At 39.0% G+C, this 23,352-nt stretch overlaps 1 protein-coding gene across 1 annotated transcript in view; it reads right to left on the bottom strand.

The window, feature by feature from the left end:
- Positions 1-170: 170 nt before the first annotated feature.
- The window catches only part of LOC107656821 (protocadherin Fat 1-like), a 103,302-nt gene continuing 80,120 nt past the window's right edge, over positions 171-23,352 (bottom strand). The window contains exons 14-28 of the mRNA XM_016444778.1: positions 19,769-20,002; positions 18,227-18,616; positions 17,013-17,227; positions 16,463-16,600; positions 16,235-16,378; positions 15,082-15,279; positions 12,055-12,877; positions 11,834-11,965; positions 10,836-10,993; positions 9,632-10,088; positions 9,305-9,458; positions 8,258-8,368; positions 7,034-7,680; positions 6,779-6,916; positions 171-1,831 (exon numbers count right to left, since the gene is read on the bottom strand). Of these exons, the coding sequence (XP_016300264.1) occupies positions 1,152-1,831; positions 6,779-6,916; positions 7,034-7,680; positions 8,258-8,368; positions 9,305-9,458; positions 9,632-10,088; positions 10,836-10,993; positions 11,834-11,965; positions 12,055-12,877; positions 15,082-15,279; positions 16,235-16,378; positions 16,463-16,600; positions 17,013-17,227; positions 18,227-18,616; positions 19,769-20,002 (4,619 nt within the window). The 3' untranslated portion in view covers positions 171-1,151. The remainder of the gene's footprint in view (positions 1,832-6,778; positions 6,917-7,033; positions 7,681-8,257; positions 8,369-9,304; positions 9,459-9,631; positions 10,089-10,835; positions 10,994-11,833; positions 11,966-12,054; positions 12,878-15,081; positions 15,280-16,234; positions 16,379-16,462; positions 16,601-17,012; positions 17,228-18,226; positions 18,617-19,768; positions 20,003-23,352) is intronic.

The raw sequence follows: 23,352 nt of genomic DNA on the forward strand, positions 1-23,352 counted from the left end.
TTTCCCTTCTTGTTGTTATCACAGTTGCTGACAAGAATAATGCATCTAAATTGCTATCAACACAGCATGGTCTAATCACAGATCAACACATTCAAGCATTGATCTCTCTTTATAAATGTGAACTATTTCAAGTATAAAAAGTAAATAAATGCATGCAAGACAAACACCCATTTTAGAGAATAATTTATTGCCAGTAGTAAAGCAGTTAAGCTAGTGGCAGTATTTAATAAAAATCATAAAACAAGACCATAGCATTGCTCACACACACACACGCAGACCCTGAAAAAGTCACATGTCTGTGAATAATCTCGCACTATAAATATATTGGGTCCCATTTTCATGGTCAAAAAATAAAGATGTTCCAAAGTCACAATTTACAAACAACAACAACAAAAAAAAAACATAACACATCACAAGAATATGTAGATGTCCTTTCAGAAATGAACGTGTTGTGATGATCACACATTCACAACCTTGACATTTTTTATTATTCTTTTTTTAAGATTCTCTTATGCTTTTTTCATTGCTTGTGAATGAACATACAGTAAGGCTGATAATGACACACCATGAGTTGGTACACTACTTTTTCATGTCTTTCTTTTTTGGGAAAAAAAGCAAAACATATCTACAAAAACCTATTAAACCGTGAAATCAAAACTGTACATTAAAATGTACATTACAAATGAATGAGGATTTGTATTAAAAAAAATCAGTTTGCATGGTTATATCTATACAAATACAGATATCACCTTGATGATTGAAAGCTTTTCTCCCAATATCCATGACAACATATCAGTTATATTTTCTGTGTAAATTGTACATCTCAGCATGATCTTATGCATGATGATCAACATATTATTTAATGGTACAGCCAAGTCTAATGTTCTCCCCAATACTGTTAAATAATAATAATATTAATAACAGCCCACAAGAGCTAGAGAAGAGAACTCATGTTTAAGCAAGTCTTTTCAAAACCTCTCTCTCGAGTGAGATACAGATGTATACAACGTGTGCGTTTGGATGTTTGGCATTTACGTTAATAGTAAGACTACGTTTGTGTACCTTGTATGTGGTGTGGTTATGGTTTGAACACAGTCAAGTCTCCTGTAGCAGGGTTTCATTTAGGCACTTTTGATATTCTGGATCCAGTGTCAGACTTCAGTATGCTGCTGCTGCTGATGTTGAGAGTCCAGTGGCGATATGACGAGCCTCTGAAACTGCGCTCCCTCCTCCTCTCCACCGCTCTCGTAATCGCTCATCATCACTTCTGACTCCTCGCAGCAGGCGGACATGTCCGAGCAGGACGCCGTGGACGTGTAGAGCGACAGCGACATGTTATCGGCAGCAGGGGGATTGAAGTCACAGCCGTAGCCCAGCGGGAATCCTCTGCGCCGGTATCCTCCGGTGGAGGACGACGTGATGGTGCTGGTGGGGTTGGTCTGGGGTTCGGGGTCTGATGAGTAATGGTGGTGGGGAAGGAATTGGGTGAGGCTGTAGAGTTGGGGTAAGGGTGGGCGCTGGCGTACTCCGGACCCTCCAGGACTAGAGGGGGCGCTGTTTAATGCTCGTGTGGTGGGCTGCAACGTGTCGTAGCACTCTCCGTACACCGGCACGGGCGGAGGAGGGGGCAGGTCATCATGGGACGGAAAGTAGTCGGGTGGGGGAGGGAAATCGTTTTCGATGTCGTATCCGCCCGGATAGTAGTCTGTGTCCAGCAGGGCGGGGTCACTGTAAAGGGTGGGTGGGGCCTCCACTACCTCATAATGAGGAAACTCTTGGATTCCAGGAAGTTGAACGCTCGGCATCCAGTCAGATGTGTCCCAATGATAGCCTGTCAGACAAAAATAATAATAAATATCACCGTGCCACAAATACGAACAACAACAAAAAATATTATGATTAGATTAGGTTACACACTGAAAAAAAGGCTGGTGTCAATTCAACTTCAGAGAGGTCCATTTTGGTTTTGAAAATGGCATTCATAACCTATTTTACTTAATATTAACTCTTTCCCTGCCAGCGTTTTTGAAAAAAGTTGCCAGCCACCGCCAGCATTTTTGACGATTTTGACTAAAATTTCATGGCCCCTAGAATATTTTGTTGTATGAATATCTGAACATGCAATATATCAAAATAAAAACAGACCCTCTACTTTTAATACTTTTACTTTTAAACAACAAAATCTGTTTTATTCTAGCTTCAAACATTCTTCTTTATAAATATTTGAATGTAGGTAGGTTTCATAAAAAAAAAGCAACATTTTGAGCAAAAAGCTGAGAAAATCGCATTTTTATCAAATACTACATCTGGATCATATTCAGTACTCTTATCAAAGCAAAGATGCAGTAGATCGCTTCCATCAGCACTCCTAAAGCTTGCATAGTCCTTTACCACTTCCTGGATCGACATTTCACTCGATAACATTAGGCAGTTTTCATTTATATGCTGTTTATTGTTGATGATCGCATTATTTTTCATATACATATGCTTACATATGAGATCGCTCATTTCTGCATCTTCCTTATCTGTGTTTTTGATTGAGTGATTCTAAACTCATTCAGGAGGTGCGTAATAGCACCCCCTAGTGTATAATAGTGAGAACACGGAAACCCGGAAAATTCTGTGTTTGGCCAGGAAGCGTTGTCTCATGAATAACAGAAAATTCTGTGTTTGGCGGGAAAGAGTTAAAGTAGTATAAAAAACAGAAGTTGAGCAGGAAATTAGTAAAACGATGCTAGCCATCAATCCCTTCTTTTAACGCTTCTGCCATAACTTGTATTACACTAATGTTAAGTTACATCATAAAGACGTTTTTATTTAGAATAATATGCACTTGTTTCTATATTAAACAGTAACAATTGCAATTTATTCTGTGAATAGAAGTTGAATTGACTTCAAACCACTCAGTTAATACCAGCCAAGTCATTTAAAACCAACAGCATGCAACGTCAGTATCACACCAACACTATACAGATCATTCAGCACAGCACAAATATTACTGGAGTGCACACAAATATACACACCACACATGTACATTTTAAGGCTGATTTATACTTCTGCGTCGGACCTACGCCGTAGCCTTTACGCCGTAGGCTATGCGTCAGTTTTCATTTATACTTCTGCGTCGTTGTCCGCGTCAACGTGCAGTACACATGCAAAATGCTAGAGCTACGGCGTAGGTTCGACGCAGAAGTATAAATCAGCCTTAACTCTGAATATGTATATTGTTTGTGGATTTACAAAACAACCTTGACAATATGACAGTTAGTCAATGCTAGATCCATTTGTCCACATTATATTATTAGCGAGAGTGTTTTCTGGTTATTATTATGGATTTTGAGGGAATTTTTGAGAGATGACACCAAGTTAGACTGGAAACACTCTCTCACACACACAAAAACTTTTTATGACACGAAGCTGTGACAAAAATTGCACAAGCCCCATTCATTTCTAAATACCAAAAGTAGTGAGTTGATTTGAAAAGGAGAGTTAATTTGACACTATTTTTGTCACAGATTTTGTGGACATGCAGAGTTTTGTTATATTGAAGGGCCAAAATAAAACAAAAAATTGAATCGAAAGGCTTCAGGCAAATTGTACAAAATAAAAATAAATCACCTCTTGGGTTCTTGTGTTCATGAGCCGAGAAAGACTCTTTAGATAAAAGGCAAACAGAATTGCAGAGAAAAGAGAGTTAGAGAAAATGTCAAAGACTACGAGATCGAAAAACACTGTGAAAAAAAGAGTGCAGGACAAGGTGGATACAAATGTAGGAACCATGACAGTATGACACGATCTTCATGCCATTTGCTTGCACAGAAACATGGCGGGAAGGTGAAATCAGTCTTGGTAAGATTGCAATTTTCCACCTCAAATTAGCTGAACAATCATGTGCCACTGAAATCAAATGAGGCACCTGATTGGCTAATGAGGCATTTGATTGAATTTTTAAAGATGTGATTAGTCATTTTTAATTTCTTTGTCTTTGTAGATGTAATTTAGGTGAAGAAAATGGCATTTTGGAGACCTAATAATCACCAAACGCTAACGACACAGATACCAATAATCAGCATTGAAGCAGCAAAATACTACCTTCTTTCTCCACCGAGTCAACAACAGAGCTGACAAGGTGGATTACTGTCACTAGGGAGGCTTGTAAAAAGGGCAGATAAAGAGAAATCTAACATTAATTTTTCAGAAGTAAACATTACAGGAAAGAAACACTGGAAGGCAAGATTGCAAGGGAGAGAGGAAACAGACAAAAGCATTTCTCACGATGAGACATTGCATTCTGACATCTGACAAAACTGATGGATTTGAACTGATTGACTGGCACTGTCAGAACAACAGATACTAACTGGATTTATGGGATTTTGGCTTCTGCCAAGGGTTTGATCTAAGGGATGGGTTAATGGCAGAGGGATTCGGTTGTGTCGGTAAGGCACACGTCTGGGTTGAGCTCTGGTGAAGGACAGTGGGAGTGACGGCTGATGTTGTGCTCATGATTACACACATTAACAGAGTGATGAAAGGAAAGATCAGGAAAATTCTCAAAGATAAAAAGAGAACAAAGACACTCTCTGGCCCCAAACCAAAACCAGCAGATGGAGAAAAATTAAAGAAGCAGGGTTCACGCTTTAGAGGAATATACGGGTACATGGCCATAAGAAAATATGAAAAATCCATTCAATATAATGCATTAGTGTTTATCAGAGTTTCAGTGGGGGTTAGGAGTTGTTAGGTCAAGGTCGGGGGTTGAAAAGGTCAAATGAGGGTCAAGAGTCAATGGTTAGATGACTGCAGTCCCCTTCACATGACTCATGTCAGGTCAAATGACATTTGAAAAATCATCTAGCAGGTTCAGACACGATTGTTCAGCGCTGCTAAGGCATTCAATGATTGGAGAGCAACAACAGAATTTGAGATGTAACTTCTCTTAGTTTTCACACAAGTTTTCGTTTGAATTAAACTAATGCTGCTAAAAAAAAAAAAAAGGTAATGGATAAACTTGCTAGATAACCATTCTGCAGTGCTACTAACTAAAACTATAAATTGTTTTTTTTTGTAATGAAAAATTAAGCTGAACTGAACTAAAATATAGTTAGATCAAAAACCTACTGAAATAATAACTAAAACTGAAATTAAATAATGCCAAATAGGAATATGTAGATTAAATATGACAAAAGCATATAAAATTACTAAAAGATAAACTAACATTAAATGAAAATTAAAAACAAAGCTAATTCAAAATATTAATAAATACTATAAATATAAATAATACTAAAATAAAACATCCTGGCATCCTGACCCATCCCAGGTTTCAATACATTTCTCAACACAACTATCATTTGTTGCTTTGATCAGCCAATAAAAAGCTGAAACTTGTACTTGAAGTACTGTTACAAGGTGTGACCTGACCGCAAAATAGTGCATGGATATGTTATAGCTTGACAGTTTGTTCCACAGAGTTCTGTCATAAGTCATGTGAAAAGGCCTTCAGATTACAGTAATCAGGATCAACAGAAACGTTGTGTTGTGTGTGCTGGAGACCCATCATGTGTACTTTTCATACCCTGCTTTTACACTCTGAGCTGATGTCTTCAACCATCCATTGGCTTCATTAAGAGACACAAAGAAAGGAAGGGGAAAAAAAGAAGAGAAAAGATCCAAAACATGAATTTCACACAGAGAACTAATAAAGATACTATATAGCTCATTCTCAGATGTTGCCTTGAAATGATGAAAAACTTATGAGAAGTTGCTCTCGGCAATGGCAAAAGAAAAAGACGAGGGGGCTTAGAGGGAAGACAAGCTTTCTTCTTTTTATGCATTGAGAATTTCGCAGGGCCTTTAGTGATCGCTTCCTTCCACCGTGGGCGAGTGTTCACTTACGAGCAGGCCTCTATTTAAAACCTTGCTCGGTGTCTGTGGTGAGATTTGATCCAAATGGGAGCTGAAGCCCCAGTGCAGCGATAAGGAAGAGAGAGAGAAACGACATAACACATGACCCAAAAACATATCACCCTTTACACTCGGTTACATCAGTAAAATAAAGACAAACAAGGTTAGCAGATGTTCAAATAAAAACAAAAAAAAAACTAAAAGAACATGCAAGAGATTTAGATTATGTTTGGAATAGAATACTAGTGAAGTTTCTACACTATGTATGTACTGTGCAGTATGTAGAATGTTGAATGAACAGAAGTAATACCAGATACAGGTTTATTTATGAGATGATAACTAAACATCAATCAAGCTTGAGTAAGATTGTGTCAGTGTGCGGCACAGGACTGGTGGAAAAAGACAACTGTAATGTATATGTTATCCTTGTAAGAACAAGGTTTTGACAAAAACAAACATTTTCATAAAATGATAAGCTTCACATTTCAGTCAACTATTTTATATAGTTCTAGAAATAAAAATAAATATCTTTTTGAATTAGAAGAGTTTGCAGGTGCGGCTAACATAATGTTTTTTTTTATAAAAACTGTTTCTTCGCAAAAAATTTTGTTTAAATTAATACACAGCATTTGTTGTATACTGTCAGTATGTATCACAGTATAAAGTACACTAGGTGTTTCCATTCCAAACATAACATTTTTTGTCTGCTAAAGCAGAATATTTTTTCATCTTGTTTACAGAGAAACATACTGTATAAATCAGTCTGATATCTGTCACAGAAGTATTTCACATATATTCTGTAGTATAACTGGCTGGTTATGATCTAGCAGTCATCTATAAGATGAGTAAAAGCAAATGCATTCTATTCCATACATACCATTGTCGTCACATGACTCGGACTGGAAGGAGCTGAGAGAGTGGACCTCAGACATGCTGCCTCTGGAGTTGTAAGGATGACAGGCACTGTCCTCTACCGGTTTCTTACTTAGACACGGATCCAAGTCCACTACTTTAGCTGTGAGGAGAAGAAAACAGTCACACAAACTTTCCCTCACTTTCGGAGCCCATAAAATAGATTGTCTTACAAGTCACAAGCATGACATTCGGATTGCGGATGGGTTTCTGTACATACCATCGTAGTCGTATTCCCAGCTGGGCTTCTGTATGGAGTCACTGTCAGACACAGAGTTGGAGGGTGGGGGAGGAGGCAGGTTAGGTGCTACACTACAGACAGCCACCGTCTTCCTGTGCCCGTGCACTGTATCGGGGTTGAATGTGCTGAATTCTGGGTGCTCTGGTATGGCTGAGCCCTCAAACGAGTTGCGGTCCAGATTGTTGCGGGAGTCGCTTGGAATGCTGGGAGTGTAGGAGATGGGCCGTACAGGGACCTGCGGCGGGATGTCGGAGTAGATGTTCTTGTTGAGTCTGGAGTCAAAGTACGGCCGATGGAGGAAGGCATGCGAGGCTCCTGTGCCTATGCCAAGCTTGTCGTCATCGTCAGATTTGGACTTTGAGCGCCGGCAAATGCGCTTGCGAACCATGACGAAGAGTATGACGAGAAGGAAGATGCTGGCAACGAAGACGACGATTCCGATTACTTCCTCCAGGCCGATGTTCCAAGAGGTGGAGACAAATTCGTTGCGGATTTCGGAAAGGAGTTCACAATGCCGCCCACTGTAGCCCGCAGAGCAGTTACAGTTGAAGGAGCCGTACGTGTTCTGGCAGTGACCACCATTGCCACAAGGGTTCTTCAGACACTCATCTACATCACTGAGGCACCTAAACACACATACAAGCATGTACTGTAAATACACAGCTGCATATTCAGTCTACACTTTCAAAAGATTGAAGTTTTCTGAAAGACGTCTCTAATGCTTGCCAAGTCTGTGTTTATTTGATCAGAAATACAGTAAAAATGGGAATATTATGATGTATTATAACTATTTTAAATAACTGTTTTCTATTTGAATATATTTTAAAATGTAATTTAAACCTGTAATGTCAAAGCTGAATTTTTAGCAGCCATTATCCCATGAAAGTTGAGAAATCACTCTAATATGCTAATTCTAATAACATTTTTTTTGTGGAAACCATGATACTTTTTTCAGGATTCTTCAATGAATAGAAAGTTCAACAGAACAGCATTTACTTAAAAAGAAAATCTGTCACTTTTAATCAATTTAATGTATCCTTGCTGAATAGAAAATATATATTTTTTTTAATTTAAAAAGTCTCATCTAGGTATCATCTCAAGAGAAGTAGCATCTCATAAAGAAGCTTTTCATTATGCCCATTTAATATATGTTTGACTTATTCAATCAAGTCTCAGTTTTATTAGATGGGTCAAAGGATGTACCTGTCTCCTTGGAAACCCAGCTCACACTCACACACAGGACCATCCAGGCTATCAATGCACTTGCCGCTGTTCTTACACGGGTTATCTGTGCAGTATGGACCCAGCTGACACCTGGTAGAACATTACAAAGAGCCAAAATGTAATTCAGAATCTTCACTCATGCACAACTTTAGATAAACTTTAAATAGGAAGAACTGTGTTTGGATAGTTTTTAATTGCAGTAGAAATTTCTCAAAGAGAAAATTGATTCTGTCTTACTGAATTAAATCTGATTATCAATCACATTGCCTTCCAAAGCTTCTGATTAAATTTCCAATTTAATAGGAATTACTGAGAATGCCACATGGATTTCTGAAGTATTTTTCTTTAGTTTGAGTCACACCATGCATGTTAATGAAGTTTAATTTATGAAAATATTGACAGAGCTTACTTTTATTTGCCCTACACATGGAGTATACAAAATGTCATTAAAATGGAAAAAGAACTAATTTAATGAAATATCAAACTTTAAAAATAATTAGACAGAGAGGAACAAGGTCAATGTAAAATTTCAATTAAAAGTATTGGGAACAAATCAGAGATTTAACATTTAAAATAAAAAAAAAAAGAATGAAAATTAGACCCGTTTATAACAGTGTCATATAATGGAGATTATTGAATATTTCTGTATTCAGACAGTGTACAGTTATCCCAAAAATACCTGGGCACTTAATCCACTCTTAAAAATGTATGATTGTCATTGCACGAACTATCAAAATTGTTTTTTTTTTAAAACAAAGATAGCACATGGTCAGAATGATCAAAGTTATCTAAAAAGATGAAATATTAATGTTCAAAAATAATACAAAAAGTACCTGAACACCTTTTTAAAATAAGAAAAGTTTTTTGGTCAAACTTGAAGCATGTCTGTACTGTAGATAATGCAATAAATTTGCACCTACATATACTAAAAATGACCGAGACTTCACATCATTTGATTGCAGGTACAATGAAAGTATTGCTCAGTGTCAGAATAACGTCTGTGGTTACAAGTGCATGTGTTCTCACCGTTGGCCAGAGTATTGTCCTCTGCACTGGCAGTAGAAGTCTCCTCCTCGTGGGATACATGTGCCTCCATAGAGGCAGGGATTAGAGGCACAGGGGCTGATAGTGACTTCACAGTGTGTGCCCATGAATGCAGCGGTGCACTTACAGAAATACCCTACAACACACAATAGAGCAAAGCATATTATGGTGCTTTTCCACTGCGTGGTACGACTCGGCTCGGCACGGCTCAGTACGGTACGGCACGGAACGGCTCGGCTCGATTAGTCCTATATCTGACTAAACTGCAATGACTCCAATCAAAAACAAACCAAAAATGGCCACACATACCTCCGTTAGGCAGTGATGAACATGTGCCTCCATTGGTACAGGGGTTACTGGAGCAGCCCTGGAGTGGAGGAGCCAAGCTGCAACCGGGAGCCACCTCGACCAGCTCCTCCAGGACTGAGTGAACTCCTCGAACCTGAGATAGCGGCAGCTCCCTCCCATTAAACATGATCCCCTCGAGACAACCCCGCAGCCCATTTACCACAAGTCTTCCCGAGCCGGATGTTGGCCGTGCATGACCCCCGAAGTACATGCTGGTGTCCAGGTTGAGGGTGCGGAGAGTTCCCGGAGCTTTGCCAGACGCAGCGTGGACCTGATCTAGGACCAGTCTAGCATAGTTACCATCTACCGCAAGAGAGATAGTGTGCCACTGTCCGTCACTGACCTGGGTACTGTGCACAGACACCACACCAGGACCACTGCCGCAGTCAAATGTGTACTGCAGGCGGCCGTTCACAATCTGAAACACACACAGATAGTTTTGTATTTCATGCTGCCCCTATATAAGAATGGCAAACATGTGGAGTCAATTCAAATATTTAGTATCTCAAATCCACATTTAGCCAATTGACATTATATATTTATATTTCTAAAATAAAATAAAATAAAATATAAGTTCACGCAAACCATTAAGTTGAATGTTGTATGCATAAATATATAAAGGAGGGTCTCTCCAAACCTATTAAGTCACCTAAACAGACAACCAAGGTCATTTAAAGCACATGCATTGTTTTGGGCATGCTATTTTTTGCACATTTTGGGCATCACAGGCATATTCTGTGTAAGCACCATTTTTGGACAGAAAACAAACTTATGACGGCCAAAAATGTGTGCCTATAAAAATTAATGTCTAAGTAGGTAGTTTATCAGTTATTTTTAAACAGCCAAAAAGATGACTCTGTGAAGTACTTCAGCTGTGATATTAAAGTATTCTGGCAACAGCCGATTGATTAAACAAATGAAATGAAGAATGATGCTTCAGGGATAAGCAGAAACAGATTATTATAATGTAAGAGCAGGGAAATGACACTGCTTGCATTTCAGTCCCAGACTCCTTTGCTCTTTCTGTCAGCTGTGTGGTTTTCCCTCACCAAAGCGGAATGCGTGAGAAAGAGCTCCCCTCTCTTCTCCCAGCTCCAGAATAACTCGCATTCTGTTTTCTCTTCTTTTTTTGGAAGGATAGAGGGGGTTAAGAATACACACTCACCTCCAGTATGCTGTAGTCTGTGCCTTTGGCATACATGACAGTAGCGTGGGTGGAAAATGTTCTCAGTCTGAGGGACAGCTTCATTTCTTCCTTATTCTCGTTCTCCATCAGCCTGTACCGCGCATATCCATTTCCGCTGAATGTCAATGACTGACGCTCTAAAACACAGAGCAAACCAAAACAAATTAGTGATGTTATCATAATGTCCACACCCAACACTACATTTCTAATGCAGCAAAACTAAACGTCCATTTCATGAACAAAACATTAGTGCTTGTAATGCTGTATGCAATTATGCAATGACATTATCAGTTCAATTTTAAACAGCAAACATGCAAATAATAAAATCTAATTCAAAATATTAAACACTTTAACAGTATTTTAATTGCTCCCTTCCTGCGTTTAAGTGCGAACTGTAGTTTCGATTTGAGGAATTGCCCTGCTATAGACTATTGGCTGTGCTAATTAGAAGGCGGCCACAGCTGTTTTCACTTTAGTGTCTTAGACTGATGCGGAAGCATCAGCGGAAGCGTTCAGGCCTCCTTGTGTGAAGACCAACGAGTGTAAAGACCTGCGACTTTACCTGCGCGACTTCACCGAGCAACGAAATCGCCAAGGCACTTAAGTATATTTTTGCTCTTCCCTGTACACACTCTCCTTTTCTGTCCTCTCTTTTCCACCTCTATCATGTGTTTCCAAACCATTCCGGTTGTCTCTCGACAACGCTCTAAGGTCACACGCAGACGGCAACGCAGTGTAGCGTCTGCTAAATGACTAAATGTAAATGTATATAAATGATACCAAAATAACACTGATCTCCATGCATGGCTGGGTCCCTTCATTTAATATACATATATTGTCTTGTACTATAAATACAGCAGGCCCAGTTTAACTCAAGTAATATGCATACTTTGAGCAAGTAGCACTAATAAAAGAATGGGACTTCAATACAGTGCTTTAATAGAGAGTGTGAGTTGCACTAATATGTGTGTTCATACCTGAGCACTCTTCCTGTTTTCCCTCAGGACAGATGCATTTGAATTTGGTCTGTGTGGGGTCTTCTACACACTCCAGGCCATCAGGACAGGGGCTTCCCTCACAGAGTTTACTCAGGACAGTACACTCAGCTCCTATAATCACACATAAAAGGGTTATCATCACTCTAGACTGGAAGTGAAATACATCTTTGAAATATTTGGTGTCTGTATATCCGTGTTACCTTCACAGAGACATTCGGAAGTGCGCATGTGACGTGGCGTAACAAAACTAATCCTAGCCGTGCTGTAGGCCGACACTGCTCCCGTCTCCAAGGAAACGGTTTCTTGGCAGTAACTAAGAGGACAGTCCAAACCAGCACAGAGTTTCTTCACAACTCGTACAATACGGACTCCAGTCATCTCTTCGATTACCCCAACTGAGGCGTTCAGCTTCCTGTACACCACCTCCTGGGGCTGGAATGGACTTCCTGACCTTTCTAGAGCTAGAAGTACTTCTAGGTCACCGGAGGCATCGGCAGCAGGTTGCAAGCTGACTAACTGCACGTCTCCGCGTCTGACACCGGCGATGTTCCGTAAAGCTCGCAAAAAGTTCCGCCAATAATCTCCGATAAACTCCTCCGGTGCTATTGCAGAGAATCGCACGGCGATGGAGTTATCGAGAGCTTGTGCTGTTGCCTGCCGAACGTGAATATTGACTCGGGCAGCTGCAGTAAAACGGCCATCTGTCACTGTAATGTTAAGGACGTATTGACCAGCATCCAGATTCCCACGGGCTACAAGTTTCCCATCAGCAGGAGAGACAGAGAAGAGGCCAGAGTTTTCGGAGGCGGAGGAACTATCGGGTGTGAGGCTGTAGGTTAGAGTGTCGTAAACATCCTGATCAGTGGCGTGGATTTTACCCAGCACCCCACCTGAATATTCGTCTGTTGCTGTGGTGATAAAGATGTCCAGGGGAAGAATGACAGGAGGGTAGATGCTCTCCTCGATCAAACGTACACTCACAAATGCTGTGGAGACCAATGGTGGCCGACCGCTGTCTATTACCTAGAGCAAAAGAGCCAAGAGATTTAGGATTCAGAATTGCAGCAATTAGAAATCATTAGTTTTATAATTAGGTGTCAAGATTTAAAGGAGACTTATTATGTCCCTTTTTACAAATAAGTCTCATGTGTCCCCAGAATGTGTCTGTGAAGTTTCAAAATACCCCAAGATCATTTATTATATAATTTTGAAAATGCCTATTTTGAGTGGAAGCAAAAACACCCTGCCTTCGTGCATGTCTCTTTAAATGCAAATGAGCTGCTTCTCCCCGCCCCCTTTTCCAGAATAGGGCTGTGCTTTTACAGCTAGTACCTCAGATACTCTGCTAAAAAAACGTTTGATTTTGATTATCATGTCTATCACGTTGAAATCATGCGTTTTAAACCATATTAGTTTAAACTTCTGATATATGGTTTTCTGAGCGCACACATCCGAAGCACACTAACAAAAAGCAGCTGTTACACGGCATGTGATCACTAAACTAAGTTCTCTTTCATGTCTTATTGCACATAAAGGGATAGTTCACCCAAAAATGAATATTCTGTCATTAATTACCCTCATGTCGTTTCAAACCCGTAAGACCTTCGTTCATCTTCGGAACACAAATTAAGATATTTTTGATGGAATCTGAGAGCTGTCTGACCCTCCATAGACAGCAATACAACTGAAATGTTCCCAAGTCCAGAGACGTAGCAAGGAGATCGGTAAAATAATTCATGTGACATCAGGGGTTCAACCGTAATTTTACGAAGCTACGAGAATACTTTTTGTGCGCAAAAGAAAAAAAAACAAAACGACTTTATTCAACAATTCGTCTCCTCCGCGTCACACTGTAGCGCCATTTTGGAGAGTATCAGCTGGACTAAACAACGTATGCTGTTCTGTGTCAGCTGCGTCAGCTGTTAAATAAATAAATAAATCCACTGCTCTCTTGTCTCTTTTGAGGCTGGGATTTTAAATAATGTTCTGTGCTCGCCTGTGCAGCCAAAGACAGAACAGTTAGTATGATTTGCTTGAACTTTTGCCATGGCGTTAGAACTGCTACACCACTGGTAGAAACATGGATGGAAACGTGAAGATTAAGGGGCGGTAATATTATAATAAGATCCCCTTTCTATGTCACGGGGGAGCGTGTTCGGTTGGGTTGGGTGTCAGATCACTAACACTAATTTGTGGTAATAATGATGTTTGCTTTAGCAAGCACTGGTAAGTATTTACAGAAGAACCCATAAAGGAGTCAGTTTCAAAACAGATTTGATTTCATACCTCCTATGATATATCTCACTTTACAGCACAGAACAGCAAGCACCATATATGTTGTTAACTAAAACAATAGATTATTAGTCTTCTAACATATGGTGCCAAATTATCAAGTCAGCTGTTTGAAGTATAATTGAGTATTAAGGGCAGAACGACTTTGGCACTTATTTTCAGCCACTCCATGCAAAATGTGCAGTCACAGTCAGTAGAGGGAGCACTCGAGCCTGGATTTACTCTTGAAACAATGGACAGCTGCACAAGTTTGAGCCTGGCTCATGTTATTTACTTCTGTTCCATCCTCCTGTACCTATCACTTTGCCTCCCATTTCACAATCCCTATTAATTTCACAATTTTACAAAACGGGTGCAATTTGTAGCCCTAATAAAACATTAATGAAAAAGTAAAAAAATTGATGATATATATATACATATACATTTGTTGACATTGTATTAATTCAAAGACTAGAGGTTGCGTCTTATGTAGTACTTCAACCCCGTTACCATAATAAAATGTTACATAAATCAAAGATATACATAACAGCATTTGTCCTTTGAAAAAGTCAAATGCAATTTATTAAGACTTAAAGACATCTTTTGTTTAAAATCTTACAAAAACTACTTTTAATTTACTATCAAAATTGAAAAGTGGCCCATTGCATAGAATGACCTCCTACTGAACAAAGGAAACAGAACACCTAAAAGAAGAGGAGACTGGGAATAAGACAGCTGTAATGATTTTCTTACAGGTCCTCTCCTCTGCTCAAGTTTTCATGGCTGCTCCTTCATCATACTCTATTGACCATGCCTGGCCTGTGTGGGGAGTACTGAACAAGCACTGCTTCACCTCAGCTCTACTATTCATCTATCTCAGACCTCCAGTGATAACTGAACAAGACCCCTACAGCTTTAGTGAGAGTTGGAGAATCAGAGGGAGACTGAGGTCTCACCTGGGCCTGCAGGAGGTAGAACTCTTGGGTCTGGCGGCTCAGAGTTGCCGCAGAGACCAGCACGCCCTGAGAAGTGATTTGGAAGGCATCGCCCTCGTTCCAACTGATGATAGAAAATGTGAAAGGAGGTCCATTGTGGGAGGCATCACGGTCAGACACGGTCATCTGGAGGACACTGGTACCGACTGGCTGGTTCTCCTATACAACATATGCAGAACGTGTTAAAGGTTTTATAATTTAGACCTACAACATTCACACTTTTTTTTTTTAACATCTTAAGGCGAATTTGGCATGTAACAATTTTTACAGCTCACATTGAGAAGCTATGATTATATTTAATATGAGCCAGCAAGCACAGACATATCTGGTGACTAATAATGATTTTTCCTTAGAGCAATGTTTCAAAAGGCAAATGGGAACATTATTCGAAATGCATTTAACTTCCATAATGATGAATTTCAGCGCGAAACACAATAATCTGTGGGAAATAATGTAGGGAGTCATTATTTCCTTTTTTATAGGACATATATTATTATCTACTATCTACTGATATTTGTTTGCATCATAAAAAGTAGACTAGAATATTATTGCTTACTGTTTTTGCTCAAGATATTTAATTAGTAAGTTAATGTACATTTTTATAATTTTTATTAATATACATTATTTTTTTTAACTTATTTCAGTGATTTTATTAAAAAGATTTTTAATTAGCTTTTATTTATTAGATCTTCAGTTTTCATTTTCATTTTAGTTTAAGTTTTGGTAATTTCACATGCTTTTATTTATTTTTTTATATATAATTTTTTTACAGTATTTCAACAAACTAAAAAGCTAAAGATTTGAAAGCTTAGGTGTTTCACTTTATTTATTTTTTGAATGAAAAACAATTTTAAGTTTTAGTGTATTTTAACTAACAATAACAAGACTGCACTGTTTTTTTCATTGTCTAATGTCAGGACACATGTCAATATTAAGAATTGTTACTTTTTGCAGCTGTTTTTGAATACAAAAACATTTTCTATGTGAACACCCCAATGCATCTGTGTCTAGTGACCCTAAACCAGAATAACAGTGAATCCCTTAGAACAAGCAGGCATTGGAGAGAGATTGTTGACAGTGAAATCACTGTATCGTCTCCTCTGAGGAATCACACCTGTATAATGATGCTGTAGTTTGCCTGAGAGAAGAGAGGTGGGTTATCGTTTATGTCCGAGACATCTATGTTGACTGTAGCGCTGCTGGAACGAGCCGGGCTTCCGTTGTCAGAGGCCAACACAGTCAGAGTGTAACCTGAAGTCTAAAAAACAAACAAAACAAAATGTCATCATTAGGTTTCAGGAACAGACTGCCAATGTACCTGAGACACCTGAGTGTTCTGTACCTTCTCTCTGTCGAGCTGGCGGGCCACCTTGACCTCTCCTCTGATGGGGTCGATGGTGAAAGGACTGCCTTGATTGCCATCAATGATGGAGTATCGCACCTGATTACTGGATGGACCATCTGCATCATCAGCCATGACCTTCACACACAGAGAAACACACACCTGGTTAAGATAAAGATTACCACAGACTCAGGTATGCAACACCCCCGCCTTTCGTCCTTCTTGCCTCGCGAGTCAGTAACTATTGGCTGAGACTCTCAAGGGAAATCAGACGGCATGCAAGTGAAAAAGAGCTGGGTATCAAAGCCTCACTTTCACACTGACAATTTATATTCATCATGATAAGGCATGAACATCTCTAATAAATGACCAGAGTGAGAGCGAGATTAAAGATTGGTGTGGGTCGCCGAGCTTTAGTTTGACATTGGGCTGTGTTTGTTTAGTGTGCGTGTTCTTTGCTCTGTGTTGATTTTAGGAGATGATGTAACAGAGACCTGAGTAGGGCACAATAAAATCAGAAGTGCTTCAGAAAGAGAAGCCGATGACTCACAGTGAGCACGGTCTTTCCCAGTTCTGCGTCTTCGCTGATCACAGCAGAGTAAATATCTTGGTTGAAGATGGGGTTGTTGTCGTTTACATCAGTCAGGTTAATGTTCACTGTGGCCATGTCGCTGAGCGGTGGCGTTCCTCCATCTGTAGCCTCCACTGTTAGATAAAACTCATGTGCCGTTTCATAGTCCAAAGGCTCGATCACGAAGACACCGCCTGGGAAGAAAAGGACAATGAGATGTCAAGGTACATGAAAATATCGAAATAATAAAGTATTTATTTTCCATATAATTAAATAAATTAATAAAGTAAATAAATGAATAAATAACTAAATGAATGAAAAAACAAACAAACAAAAACTGTTTCTAATATGCAATAGAAAACAACTGGAATAAAGAAGATAAGGAATGTGGCAGAAGAAGAAACTTTGTGCATCCTTTATATTTGGGTGACGTGCTCCACGTTCTTTCGGTTGTATGAGTATTTGGGAGCCTCATAGATGCTACATAGTCTACAATTATAGGTTCCCTATTTTCTCTATTTGAATGCTTGATAATAATAATAATTTATTTTGTATAGTGCCTTTAAAGAAGTTTATTAAAGTGTTTTACATAAAAAAGACAAAAAATAATAATAAACAATACATATGACAATCTAATAAGCAGACTTAAATATTTAACTTTTTTTTTTTAATTTTTAAGATTTATATTTGGCTTTTCCGTCTTTGTTATGATAGGACAGATCAGAGCTGACAGGAAGTAAATTGGTAGGGCGGGGGGGGGTCCTTTTTCAGGAAAGGTCCTCAAGTCTGGATTCAAACCCGGGACGCCCATAGCGCGCTGCCCACAAGCCTATTGGCACTGACAAATATTCAATATTTTTCGAAACATATTCAAATATGATTTAAAAATTCCATGTGAACATACTTCACAATTTCATCTGAAAGTAGGTTCCACATCTTAGGTGCATATGTAGAAAAAGCCCTATCACCTATGGAAGGTGGAAACGTGTTTGATGGACAACCGAAAGAACATGCTGAGAAGAGTGAAGATTACTGTTTGGGGTATACACTGATATAAGATGAGACAAATATTCTGGAGCCAGGCCATAAAGTGCCTTATATGTAAGCATAAGAACTTTAAAGTCGACACAAAATTTAACTGAGAGCCAGTGCTGCAGAGATCTCAACAGGTTCATCAAAGCTGTTGTGTTTACCTGTATGGGGGTCGACGCGGAACGCTCCTCTCTCGTTTCCGTTGATAATGGAGTATGTAATCTCAGCACCTGCTTCTGTGTCTCGGCTGGCTGCGTGTACCCGCAACACCTGGGTGCCCACCAGAATGTCTTCTGCGATGGTGGCAGTGTACTCGCGCCGCTCAAACACTGGAGGGTTGTCGTTGATGTCCAAGATGGAAACACTGACAGTGGTGAGGGAGGAGAGACGGCGCGGGCTCCCACGGTCGGTGACGCGAGCACGGAGGGTGTAGAGTGACTGAAGCTCACGGTCCAGAGGACGATCCAGAAGCACGACGCCTGTCTCCTCATCGATGTAGAACACACCACCAGCAGAGTCCAGCAGTGAATAGAGGACCTCTGCGTTAGAACCTAAACACACACACAAAGCACAATGAGATTAATATAGACATTTAACCCCAAACTTCTGAACAATTACACAGTAACACTTGCTCTATCAGCAATATTTGTCAATTATTCCTTCATTTAATGCACAAATGAAAATCGCAAATTTGACCCTCTATTGCTGTTGTCGTATTTGTTACTAAGAAAGGACAAACAATTCATAAAGATTGCCAACAAATCAATACATTTTGAAGATTAAGAAGCTCTCAAATCAATGGCAAAGCCTCCAGCAGTTATAATCATTTGCAAGAACCTATAGTGTGTCTGTGTCTTTGTCTCATTTGCTTAACTATAATGACTTATAAATTCATCCTACAAAAGATTCAGTTGTAAAACCTCTGGTCCTGAGCTGCATATTAAGAAGTGAATGAGTGCCACTTATTATATTGGAGAAAGCACACACACAAACAAACAAGACGAAGATAGAGTACACTAATCCCTCTAATGCATTTTTGAGTAAGCCTCATTTGTGGCTTGCTAGTACAATCCTATCTATCAAGACACACTCTCTCATTATAGCCAGTTAACACAATCTCTTGTGTTCTACAAAGTTTCAGTCAGACCAAATTACTGCAATGCAGCTGCTTTATGACAGTTCAGTATGCATGTAAGTCTATTGATCACTTGACAAACACCTTCTTATGATAATTTCAAGTCTATAATGCAGCTAACTAGTTGCAGGCTAGTCTCATAGACCTCCACTATAAGTGCAGGTAAAAGCATGTCATAGGAGCGGTCAATAGTTTAATTAGTATTTTACTACTTTATGGGCTTTCAAAAAGTAACCGGTGATCTGAAGGTTGTGTGAGGTAAGAATAAGAGATTGGTTGTGTTTAGGCTAGACTTAAAGTAAGTGAAATAGGAATGTACACAGAGCACAAAATGTGTCTGTTTGAGGATATGGAGTGCAGAACAAAGGATGATAAGAGAGGAATCCATGCAAATGAAAATCAGAGAAAATCAGAGTGGAAAGTACTAACACAGCAGATGAACACTGACAGGCCATACTGTTGCAAAATTGGAGAATATTTAGGGAAACACACTTATATACAAACACAATTTCTATTTTGATATATTTTTAAATAAATATATCATTGATCTGGATATTGAAGATCTCACCTGTGTCCAGGTCTGAGGCATACAGTCGAGCCACAGGTGTGTTTATCTCTGTGTTTTCGAACACAGTGAAGGTATAGGGGTCAGAGGTGAACTGTGGAGCGTTGTCATTGACATCTTCGACTGTGATTTCAACTTCTGCTTCACAAAAGCGTCCACCTCCATCCAGAGCACGCACCTTCATCTTGTGCGCCTCCTCTTCTTCACGGTCCAGAGGGAGCAGTGTTTTTAATTCACCTGATAAAACAAAAACACACTTTACACTGTGTCCTAACAAGAATGTCACAAGAGATAACAGCTATTCCATGTAAATAATGAGTTTTTGTTCTAACCAGCTGTGACCACGGTGTCATGCTGAGTTGCCCTGCCCATTGTGAAATGTCACTGGTATAAAATTGGTCATAACTATGTCAGACTGTTTTGCATTTAAAGGTAAAATCTTTTAAACTTTTGGTCACACAACACAATGTCACCTTCACAAAACTTTGGGTTTTTTGTGTCCTTGCAACAATTTTCATCAAACAATGTTGTTCAAAACCCATAAGACTTTCGTTCATCTTTGAAATGCAAATTAAGATATTTTTAATGAAACCCAAGAGATTTCTGATTTTATTTAGGATTTACCATAATTAATGTGAACTATGTATGTGCATTGATCGATGTTTTTATTTAAATAAAATCCTTAATTAAATCGTTCATCACAATGTTTACAATGACTTTAATGGACTTTTTGAAGCATCAAAGTTTTGGTTGCATGGACTTTAAATAGAGGGACAGAAATCTCTCACGTTCTATTTAGAAATATATGTAAAAAAACTGGCTTGGAAAAATTTGCAGAATTTTCATTTTCAGGTGAACTAACCCATTAATTAATTTGTAATTTCTGTAAATTTATGTAAACTCTAGTTCAAAGGATCCCTGATGCTTCTTCCGCGCACACACAAACAGTTTATTGCTCTCTCATTCTTCATGTCTGCAAAGCTTCTTTATGTATATTTATTATAGTTGTCGCTTTCTAAAAACCCCAAAATTCACTCCCCATCAATCACTTTGAACATCAGCTGGCACTGCACTAATGAACAAGACCCAATCCAATTCCACTTTAAACTATCTAATCTGTCAAGTCAAGTTAAGAGGACACTCTAAAAACGCCCTCAAAAGAAAAGCAGTGAGAGAAGGAGAAAGTCATCTCTTTTATGAGTAAATGATCTGACCTAATTTCAGCAAGCATAAGCTACGTTCCATTGGAGCGGTCACTGATTTAAAACTGCCCTTTTGTGTGCCAGCTGTTTGGTGTTGACCTTTTAGCTGGAGTGCATCTCAAGGAGGAATGAATTCAGGGTGTCCAAAAGTTCCCCCTCGAGGGAAGCTAAAACCATCCTTGTTCTGAGCGGCTTTAAGAAATAGAAAAGATTAAAGAGGAGAGGGATGGTGAGAAATGAGAGAAATAGTAAGGGAGAATAAAGTGCAGTCGGCATGTGGGCTGCTCAGAGAGTGAGCTGAGAAAAGAAGCAAAGGGAAAGTCACCCTCGGAAAAGCAGCCGCCAGCTCTCAGGGGTCTGGTTGGCTCGCTCGAGAGCACACTTGGCATTGCTAACTTGCAATAATGCAACTCTTCTTTTCCATGACGGAACGAATGGGAAAAAAAGTGAAGCGAAGAAATTCTCTGTGCACACTAAACCCACACAGAACAACAGTAGCGCTCATTCAGTTTGCGAGCCAGCATTCCCTGCCTTCACACTTGGTGTTATCAAAGAGCCAGTGAGTAGCGTCTTTACAATAGCTTTTGTGTTATAGTAGTGTGACACTATCATAAACCCACCGTTGATTTCTGCTCTCTTTCCGGCTGGAACTGATGTTTAATTCACACAGTTGAGAGACAACTGATCTGAGTTAATAGCTTAAGTGAGGCAACACTTGAAATGCTTTATTAAAATATTTTGTGTGAATAAAACAGGCAAGTAAAAAAATGAGAAGAACAATACTGGGAACAGAATTCCACGGTATTCACTGTAAAACAGTAATAAAAGCCCAAGGGTGTACACCCTTCCCTGGAATTATACAAGTAATTAAATTAGAAATCATGGTTTTAAATGGGATGTGTGTTTGACTGCAGGCAAAAGTAAATGATGTTGAGAATGTTTTGTGTGTATGAAGTAGGGCCGTGCGATTAATCGAAATCGTCCTAAAATCGCGATTTGAGCATGCGATTTCTAAATCGCTTTACAGCATGATTTTCCGCGCCCCTGACCTCCCGCAGTATGCTATTCGAACCAATCAGAATGCAGCACGCCTAAATGGAGCACGAGAACAGAACAGACCGGAGCGGGCATACAAACGTAACGCCAGGTTCACACACTCCGTCTGTGGTGCGTATTTTTTCCGCGCCCATGTTAACGGATCAGAGCATTCACACTGCATGCGATTGCGGTCTGGCAGTGCGCTCCAGGAGCGGTGCATCTGCAGCAGTCATGCTGCGATCGTTTCCGCGCGGAGTCTATTTCTGCTGTGCTGCATGCACAGCGCATTATTCGCAGTAAAAATTAACATGGATTGACACGGAAATTTAGTAATTACACCATAAATGCATATAATTAAAGTCTACTGTTTCACAGTCAACACATGGCTTTTTGGCTAGATTTAAAAGACTTTTTAAGGACCCGCGGACACCCTGTATTGAGACAATGGTCTTAGCCTGTTCGGATTTTTGGGGTCTGTAAAAATTTTAATGTTTTAGAAAGAATGCTCATCAAGGTTGCATTTGTTTAATCAAAAGTTTAGTAAAAAACAGCAATATTAATGTGAATAAAGCAAAATATCATTAAAACATTAAAATAATGATTTTCTATTTTAATACATTTTAAAATGTATCAAATGTAATGGTAAAGCCGAATTTTTCAGTAGCCATTACTGAGAAAAATGTCTTATTATCAGTGTAGACACTTTCAATATTTTGTGGAAACAGTGATACATTTTCTTTCAGGATTCTTTAATGAATGTAAAATTCAAAAGAAGAGGATTTATTTGAAACAGAAATCAGTTGAAACATTATAAATGTTGTTACTGTCACTTTTCATCAATTGAATGCTTTCATGCTGAACAGCATAAATTAATCTTACTGACTGCAAACAGTCCAACATTAGTGTGTGTGTGTATATTAGTGCTGTCAAATGATTAATCGCGATTAATCGCATCCAAAATAAACGTTTTTGTTTACATAATATATGTGGGGGTACTGTGTATATTTATTATGTATATATAAATGCACACACATGCATGTATATATTTAAGAAAAATAAGTTATGTTTATATTTTAAATATATTTATATATAATATAAATTATATTAATATAAATATATACATGTAAATATTTTCGAAATATATATTGTATGTGTGTGTACTTATATATACATAATAAATATACTGTCAGGATCATGGACCTGTTTTGTTATGTTTTGCCCCTGTTTCTGTTCCTGTGTTCCCTTATTTGGTCATGTTCCTGTCCTCGTTTAGTTAATTAGTCATTCTGTGCACCTGTGTTTGGTAATTGTCCTGTGTTTATAAGTTCTTGTCTGTGCATATCTCTT

Source organism: Sinocyclocheilus anshuiensis, unplaced genomic scaffold (assembly GCF_001515605.1).
Source record: "Sinocyclocheilus anshuiensis isolate Anshui unplaced genomic scaffold, SAMN03320099.WGS_v1.1 scaffold85, whole genome shotgun sequence".
In the NCBI taxonomy this organism is placed as follows: Eukaryota; Metazoa; Chordata; class Actinopteri; order Cypriniformes; family Cyprinidae; genus Sinocyclocheilus; species Sinocyclocheilus anshuiensis.